This window comes from Cicer arietinum, unplaced genomic scaffold (assembly GCF_000331145.2).
Source record: "Cicer arietinum cultivar CDC Frontier isolate Library 1 unplaced genomic scaffold, Cicar.CDCFrontier_v2.0 Ca_scaffold_6203_v2.0, whole genome shotgun sequence".
Lineage (NCBI taxonomy): Eukaryota > Viridiplantae > Streptophyta > Magnoliopsida > Fabales > Fabaceae > Cicer > Cicer arietinum.
Window position 1 is genome coordinate 15,867 of NW_027339850.1, and position 8,857 is coordinate 24,723.

Sequence of the window (8,857 nt, forward strand, 5' to 3'; positions counted from 1 at the left end):
ACATAAAATTGTTCAGATTGAGGTCTTATTGAGTTGAAGCATTATTGGATTACTTACTTCCCCTCTTATACAACCCTGTGCATGATTGCTGTAGGAAACACATCCTCACTTGTTCCATGTGCTGTTATCTTTTTAATGATGGTAATTGAAATATATGTCCACTGCACAGGCCATTTCATCTTTGTACTCGAGTTCAAATTCTAACTAAAACAATCATCAGTTAGATTTTACTTATCGCCAGACCAAATTTTAGATTATTGATACTTCTTTTTCTTTAGAACTAGGGAGTTAAGACAAAAATATATTATTTCTGCTTTGGAATCTCAGTTTTTCTTTCTTATGCAAATTAAGTATTAGAGCCGGTCTCCAAATATGACATTTAATAGATTGACGGTTTGCTTACAAACTTGGCATTTCTAAATAATTTGTACATACTGTGCTGAAGAAACACAAAGCTACACATCAGTTTCTGATTTCAGTTATTAGAATAGAATGCGCTTGTTTCTCTCAGCAGAAACTTCTTCATCAATTCATCATATCATATCTCTTCTAAGCACCTGTGGTTGCCATAGCTCCTAGATGGAAATGTGGAGGTAAACATTGTGGCTGATTGCAACCTGCATCCTCGTTTTCCTCTGTATCCCAAAGGAAACTTGCATATGCTGCTTGTACATGGCTGATATAATATCATGAAAAACACAAGTTATTGTTAGAATGAATCCGTGTTGACAAAAAGCATAATTAAACACTTATAGCATAAGCGCTACTCATCTAAATACTTATGTATAAGCTATTTCTACAACAAAAGATTGCATAAAGTCAAACAGTTTTCATATAAGTTACAAGTTGTTTTCATAAGTTATCATGAAGAGTTTATGGACATAGAATGAAAATAGCTTATAGACATTTCATAAGTTGTTTCCATGAGCTCTCCCAAACAGTCTCACAAATGCTTACGTAGTAGATAAGGTCAAAAAAGTCAAATTCAGATCTACCCAAAAAGATATTGTATTAGTACCTGTCTTCAGGAGAGGCCTGAACTGCTCGTTCAAAATATCTAGAGGCTCTTTCTTGGTCATGATGTAGCTCCCAAACTAGCTTCCCATACTGTGATAGAAGTTCTCCATCTTTTGGGTCTGCTAGTATGGCTCTGGAATAATACTCCATAGCTCCTTCACGGTCTTGTTTGCACTGTCAAAACAACATCAATTTTACAATCATCACCAATAGTATAGTATAGTATCCACTAATAAAACCAAGTTTGTGTGTTGAAAAGGTTATTCTGAAAAGGTTTGAAAATAGCTCTTAGTAATACCCAACTATTTGACTGTCAGAATCAGATTTTCAACAATTGAGAGCTAAACTTACAACAGAAGGAAATAGAATTTACCTGATACAAAAACTGAGCATAATTCCTCAGAAACAATGGGTTCCCAGGATTTTCTTCTACCATTTTCTTGTAATATTCTTCCACCCCATGATTATTTTCTCCATCATTCCCTCCAGAACCCATAAAATTATAATCACCACCTCCATTGCCACCTCTGCAGCCACCTATGCCATCACCACACACATCAACACCAAGCCCCTTTGCAAGATACATTTCTTCATTATTACCAATTTCTCCCTCCTCACCAAAATTCATCCTGCTAAGTCTATCCCTCATCTTCACTTCTTCAGTCAGAATCATATCACTGCCACCACTATTCACCACACTGAACTCATAGTCCTCATCTTCAAAATCACTTTCCACATCTTCTTCATCTTCCTCTTCTTCACGCAAGCCTGTTTGCTTAGAAAGAGAGAAAGATGGAATAGTCTCCAATGCCAAGCCTCTTTGTCTCACTGAATACTTCTTTAAAGGGTCCATATAATTGAATCTATCTTCATTGTTACAACAAGTAGCAAAGGCTAAGTCTTCTAAGTTCCCTTCAGATTGAACTCTTCTAAAGCCTTTGTTTTTGTGCTCAAGATCAGCAATGGAAGGGGAAATTGGAGAAGAAGTGCATGAGAGATTGAGTTTGTGATGTTGGAGTGAAGTGGTTGATGGTGGTAGATGCTTAAGTGCATGACAACAAGCTTCAGGGTGAATAGTAGCATTAGTATGATGATGAGTAGGAGTATCTGCGAAGGAAGAGAGAAGGGAACCAAGAACTGGTGTTGAAGAGCTTCTTAGCAACATGTTTTCTGTTTTCTGTTTTCTGTTTTCTGATTGATGATAATTGAGGATCACTTTTATGTGGCTTTCCTTTGATCCTATGCTTTTGGAATACAAATATAAAACACTGAGGAAAAATGAAAAGGAAAAAAAAAAAAACTTAGAAATTACTTGTTCAGGGAAAAAAACTAGAATTTAGAAAGAAAGAAAAAATATTGATTTTTGGAAAAAAGATCAGAGAAGCAATACCCTTAATAATAAATAAAAAATAGAAAAAGCAATACCCTTTATAGATGGTGGAGAGTTATGAGATGATGAGTGTTGGACAGGAAAGAATTCTCTAGCAGCAGAGAACAATTTATTTTTATAAATAAAAACTAGGTAGATCCCTTATTATATATATAGGGGGGAAACTATAGGTGAACTTTACACGTGAATATGAGTGGTATATTATTATTCTCTGAGTAAATTAATTAAATGTTTTTCACTAAAAAATAAAAGGTTTATTTTTGGGTATGAATTGAATGGTGTACAGGGTGTTTGGGTGAATCTGTATGGCTGAAGTTGTTGGAGCAAAACATCAAACACCTGGTGAGCTGTTTTGCTTGGTTAAGGAGTTGACGGTCCAAGCGAAAATTATTTGGAAAAATCACTGTCATTCCCTTTTCACATAAAACTAAAACATGACGATAAAATTAATAAAACATGAGCCAAGTAAACCAACCATAACATTTAGGAGTATATCCTCCACAAGGTAGAAAAGGATCAAAATGATGATGAAATCGATAAATAAACGTTTTATTTAAAACACACAAACAAACATGCTTATATTCTTCTGGTATATACACGTGCCTCTTCTAATGCTTCGTGGACTATTCTTCTTTTCTCACCAAAATTGAGTTCAATTGAATTGTTCACACCTATTAATCTTCCAGAGTTTGATCTGCATGACGGAATTGGGTTATCAAATTCCTTACGAATTTCATTTCAGGTGAGAAAAAAATGGAATATACTCAATTATGAATATTTCACTTTATTTTTTGTCTTAACATTTAAAAATCAAGACAATGGTGTTGGGAAAATTGAGATTTTTAACCTAAAAAAAATGGGGCCGTGGCGGAAACATATTAAAGGGCATTGTTATTTGGAGAATAATTATTCACAAAATATTAGAGGATTTTATTAAGGTTTTATGATTTTAGCTTTATGTAAATTTGTATAGTGGATATAATAATTCTTTATGATATATTCTATACTTTTAAATGATAAATCATAAATGTTTGAATGATAATTTTTATATTTTTTATTCATTAGCTTTATATTTTAGTTTTTTAAATAGTCTTTAATTTTTATTTTGTCTTAATAAAAGAAAGATGGTAAATTACATCATGATTAACTAACACAACTACGAGTTCTCGGTTCGAATTCAGGACAAAATATTCAATCTAACAATATCAACATTTGTCAGTTGAACTACGATTTAAAGACATCTTCAATTTTATTTTAATTACGCTTTTATGTAATTTTTATGAATTTATTAATTAATAAAAAAAAATCAAAAAGATTACGAAGCAGTCCACTAGCAGTTTGTCCTATTCCACCTTTTTTTAGAAAGTTTGTCCTATTCCACCTTTTTTTAGACAGAGCAGAGCGGGTTTGTCCGTTTTACCATTCCTAAGTAAAATACATGCATATGATCTAATAGGACTCTACCCTATACCTCCACATCTAAATTTGACATCTTCTCAATCAACGTGAAAATACAATTTTGCCCTTTATAAAACCTTCAACTTTTTTAACTTCTCATTTTTTCACTCTTCTTTCTAAAATATTCGAAAGTTTTCAAAGTTTTGAAATGACAATTTTCAGAATTTTCGAACAATTCAAAACTTCTGAAATAGAAAATTTCAAAATTTTCGAAACTTTCAAACAATTCAAAACTTTCGAAATAGGAAAATTTCCAAATTTTCGAAATGTAATCATTATTTCAAAAAAAATCAAATTTGGAAACTTTCCAACTTTTCGAAATGTAATCCTTATTTTAAAAATTTAAAACTTTTGAAACTATCAATTTTGAAACTTGTTATAAATGATTAAATAAATAAAATTGTATTTTTATGTGTATTGAGGGGTGCATGGTATAATTCTCATTATTTAATATGTGGATCTGAGAGGATAAAAAAATGAGCAAAATACATTATTGAGAGTGTGTTTCTAGTATTGTATTTTACATCTTGTGAGAAAAAATAGGGTGAATAAGCAAACACTTAAATATAAATTTATTTGGAAATATTCAATAAAATTTAAGGTATTTTCAACCTTAGATGGGGATATCTTTTCCTTAGCATAAATTTTATTTTTTAAAATAGATAAAAATAGAAGAATGTTTATAATCGTGATTTTCTTTTTAGTAAAAGTATCTCTCTTTATAAATTATATTTAAATTTTATCTTTATTCGATGTAAAACTTTAAATTTTTCAATAGATCTCCTCGTGTCTAATATTGATAAATAATAACTTTACCTTATATTATAATATTATATTAGATTTTACACATCTGTCTTTTTTATTATAGACTAAATTGTATATGTGGTCTCTTAATTTAATTTCAGCTAATGTTTTAGTCTTTTATTTTATTTATTTTTTCCATTTAGTCATTTATTTTTGATTTGATGTTGTTAGAGATGAAAATATAAATTTATTTAATGATTTAAGTTATGAATGTGATGAAATTTGCATTATATTGATAATGATAATTAATTTTATGGGTTTTATTTGAAATTTTTTATAAATTTTTATAAAAAAAATATAACATTGTTGACATTTTAAAATATAAAAGATTAAATTGTCACTTAAAATTAAAATAAATAATTAAATCAAAAAAAAAATATTAAAACGTTTCTGAAATTAAGTTAAGTAACCTATTATTGCAAATATTGCAATTAGTATTTATTATATTAACATAATCATATGTGATTTATTTATTTGTTAAATTACAATACTATTGACATTATCGATCATATATATGTAAGAAGACGTCGTCGCCGTAATTCCATCCATCTCCTAACCATCAAAATTATGCAACAGGAATTCCGATTATGTACCTCTTGCGAGTTGCAGTTATTGCCTAAATTGTCATCATCAAAACAGCGCGTCCGATTGCCGGCGAGAGCTTTTCCGGCAACCTCCTCAGGGTTGATATTCCTTTTAAGGATTTTCATTGTCAGTTGCTTTAAATTTCTTTTTGGCGGCACTGTATAACGGATGGTTTAGTTATGTTTGCTGAAAAACTTAATAATATTAAAATTTATTTAAATTCTTTTTTGGCGACACCGTGAATGATCTAGTTAAGTTTGCAGATAAATAAATTTAAATTTAATGATATGGACATTTCTTTTTACAAGTTTATTTAAAACCATAAATACAATCTTATGATATCGACATTTATGAATTAAATTCACATTCAATTAGTTTGCCTTAATTTGATCCATTTCCTAGCCATCAGAGTTAGGTGAAATCAGCTATTAATTAATTCTAAGGCTTCTTTCCCATTCCAAGTGAGTTCATCAATAATAAATGGTGTATAAAAAATCGAAGAATGCAAATTAAGTTTTAAAGATTTAAGAAATGACATCCTGAATTGTGTTTACAGATAGAATCAATGACAATGACAGGTACCATTACAGGGAGGGGGAACTGATTTACAAATAGAAATAATAGTTTGAAGGGACAATGGTTTGTGATCATCATAGAGATCATCAAGGCCAGCATTAAAAAATTCTTCCCATTCTGCATCTGTAAGCGGAGTGGATACACCAACAATCCGGCTAGGGTAATCAAATAAGCGCAGTATCCTCGTCGCCTCAATTCCGTCCATCACCGGCATTCTCCTATCCATCAGAATTAGGTCAAACTTGTATTCATCCCTCCGCCATTCAAATATCGTGTCTATGGCTTCTCTCCCATTTTTCACTGACTGAGTTTCCACACCAAGTGACTTCAACATATCTTCATGACTCTTCCGTGTGTTGTCATCACCATCCACAACAAGTGCTTTTATTCCGTGCGGGATTACAGGATCTTCACCTTCCATATTCTAAATTGTTTCTGTTGGACTGGGAGTGAACAAAATATTGGAAGGATAACAAAAAGAAGAAATGAAAGTTAGTTAAATACAAACTTTCTTTGGATTATTATCAAACTAACTAACTAACTTCTGTTTGTTTGTTAGTGATATATAAACTCTAACCGATTAGAGTTAGTTATTCATTGCGGTTATTTGGAAAAAAAAAACAGTCAAATATATAGAACTGACCTGATACAAAATGGGTTCCCTTGTAACATTATATATTACTATCTCCATCAACCATATTTTGTTTTGGTTTTTGAAAGGAGGTACAGGGCAAAGTAGTGATGGTAAGAAGATAAACCCCAAACCAAAGGAGAAGAAAGCAATACAATTTACAGATGCTGGAGACTCCCTCTTCATAAGCATTTCCAAAGTCATTGTCTTGTCTCTCATATTCACATTCAAATACATAAAACATCAAATCCTGGTGATAAAGCTCAAAACAACAAAACCTACAATCCTCATTGTGTTATAGCATTAGCATTTTAAGTTATTTTATAACACAAGCTAAAATAAAATCAAACTATTTTTAAATAAGATATAATTTGTTTTCATAAGTCACTCAATAATAGATAACTTATAAAAATTAGTTGAAAATAACTTATTAACATGTCATAAGTTATCTTAATAAATTTTTTTAAACAGATTCACAAGTGTTTTTGCAAGTAAATATATTCAAATAAGTCAATTCAAAATTAGAACAAATTCAAGCGTTTCTAAAAAAATATTTAAACAACAAAGTGTGGGCGAAACCCTAACATTTAATGTGACAGTAAAAAATGATGAAAACGCAGAAGTAAGAGACAATTTTTTCATAGATAAAATGATAAAAAATTTACATCAAATCCATATTAAAATATGCTACATTTTTTCAATCTAACAGTATCATTTTTTGTCAATTAAATCAGATGTTTAATATCCAAATAAGCAATTTAACTATTAATTAAATGAGTAAATGAACAAGCATGTTAAACCAACTAAACTAGTATTGACAAAATAGTGATATATAGTTCATATATCAAATTAATATTTATTCAAGATAAAGTTGTAAAATAAACTATATTCAAGAAAATCAAATTATTGAATAAAGAGAATCTAAAACCCAGGTACAAAAAATACATTGATGACACTCAATGCATGTTCTCCAAATGAAGCGAAATAAAACCAGCAATATTGAAATAAATGACAAAGAAGTATTCATGTGATAAACAAACATATCTAGTAATTAAAGTAGAAAGAATTCGAGGATCAAATATGGTTGTAGATATTTGCACAAGTCGAAATAAGTGATATAAAGTAAACGATCTTTAACAGCAGACCTATATATTATTGTCAGTATACTTGTAGAAATACTTTATATGAATGCATGATCATAACAATATAATAAGATTTCTTCTTATCCAGCTAAATTGGTGCCCGTTGACCATTGTATATATACAAAATAAAAAGATATGTTCCTGATTATCAGCTTTAATTTTTCAAATGGATTTCTACTTTATCTATATAACAATTAAACAAATGGAATGGTTAATTTAGACACACCCAAAAAAAATAGAAAATGTATTTTAGGAATCTATACACTTTTCCATTAAAAAAACAATCTAAACACTTTTTATTTAGACACAAAATCCAACACTATTTTCTACAATTTCTTAAATATGATTATACAAGGATGTTGATATAATGAGAACATATTAAGTAAAGATGAACTTTTACCGTAAGAGATAGAGATAATTAAATTTAGATTACATTGAGGATAGTAAAGAGGATTGGGCTGCCCCGTTAGCCTCTTTTGTTATCACTATGTTCTATCTTATTCTATGTTGGATTGGCGAACTTGTGCGACAAAAAATACATTTTTATTTTATTTTATAAAAATAATAAATACAACCACAATCAATCAAAAAAGGTAAATACCAAAACACAGTCACCATTAGTATAAAAAAAATCTCAAAATAAACTGATTAATATTAAACAATCCCAAAAAAATTACTACAATCTACTTAATGTTACAGTATATTACTAAATAAAAATATTATAAAAGTTAGACTTAGTAGTAAAATAAATAGCAACTTTTTTAATGGACCAACCCATCTCGTCTTCGTCTCGTTTTTTCAACGGCTTAAATAGGATTGGTCTTGCAAGTTTAATTCTTTTTGCCATCTCTTAATCATATAATATAAATGATTATGATCTATAGTAATTTAAAGTTACATAAGTTTTTATTTTAATCTTAACTTTTGATAATTTTATTAATGACTACAATTCATTCATTTCATATTTTACAATAAAATCTCTTATTTATAATAAGTTTAATAATTTATTTTACAATAAAATTTCTTATTTATTTTAAGTTCAATAATTTATATTTACAGCTCCCTCGATCCCTGTGTGCTAATTCTAATTTATGTCTATCCCAATTAATGTTCGTTTGCTTACTCACATTAGTAGTAGTAATTTTATTTACATTATTTTTGAAAATCTCTCCTTAGTATTCATAAACCTTGTTTACCTATCGATAAAAGAAATAAAATAAAAAAAAAAAAAAAAAAAAAAAAAAAAAAAAAAAA

The 8,857-nt window shown here is 29.3% G+C and overlaps 2 protein-coding genes across 2 annotated transcripts; both read right to left on the bottom strand.

Annotated features, from left to right (window-relative positions):
- Positions 1-353: 353 nt before the first annotated feature.
- On the bottom strand, positions 354-2,598 carry LOC101492841 (uncharacterized). The gene is made up of 4 exons (XM_004493305.4): positions 2,443-2,598; positions 1,391-2,285; positions 1,019-1,191; positions 354-676 (listed from the first exon to the last, which is right to left on the bottom strand). Exons 2-4 carry the CDS (start codon positions 2,180-2,182, stop codon positions 550-552), a joined length of 1,092 nt encoding a protein of 363 aa, XP_004493362.1. The 5' UTR covers positions 2,183-2,285; positions 2,443-2,598; the 3' UTR covers positions 354-549.
- Positions 2,599-5,763: 3,165 nt separating this feature from the next.
- LOC101493171 (two-component response regulator 24-like) lies at positions 5,764-6,322 on the bottom strand. Its single transcript, XM_012713797.3, has one exon. It carries the CDS (start codon positions 6,249-6,251, stop codon positions 5,817-5,819), a length of 435 nt encoding a protein of 144 aa, XP_012569251.1. The 5' UTR covers positions 6,252-6,322; the 3' UTR covers positions 5,764-5,816.
- Between the last annotated feature and the right edge of the window lie 2,535 nt (positions 6,323-8,857).

Coding starts and splice junctions, on each gene's coding strand:
- LOC101493171 (XM_012713797.3), bottom strand. CDS start 6,251: ATGGAAGGTGAAGATCCTGTAATCCCGCACGGAATAAAAGCACTTGTT.
- LOC101492841 (XM_004493305.4), bottom strand. CDS start 2,182: ATGTTGCTAAGAAGCTCTTCAACACCAGTTCTTGGTTCCCTTCTCTCT. Junction 1,192..1,390: donor ATGCTCAGTTTTTGTATCAG/GTAAATTCTATT, acceptor TTGTTTTGACAG/TGCAAACAAGACCGTGAAGG. Junction 677..1,018: donor CAGGCCTCTCCTGAAGACAG/GTACTAATACAA, acceptor ATATTATATCAG/CCATGTACAAGCAGCATATG.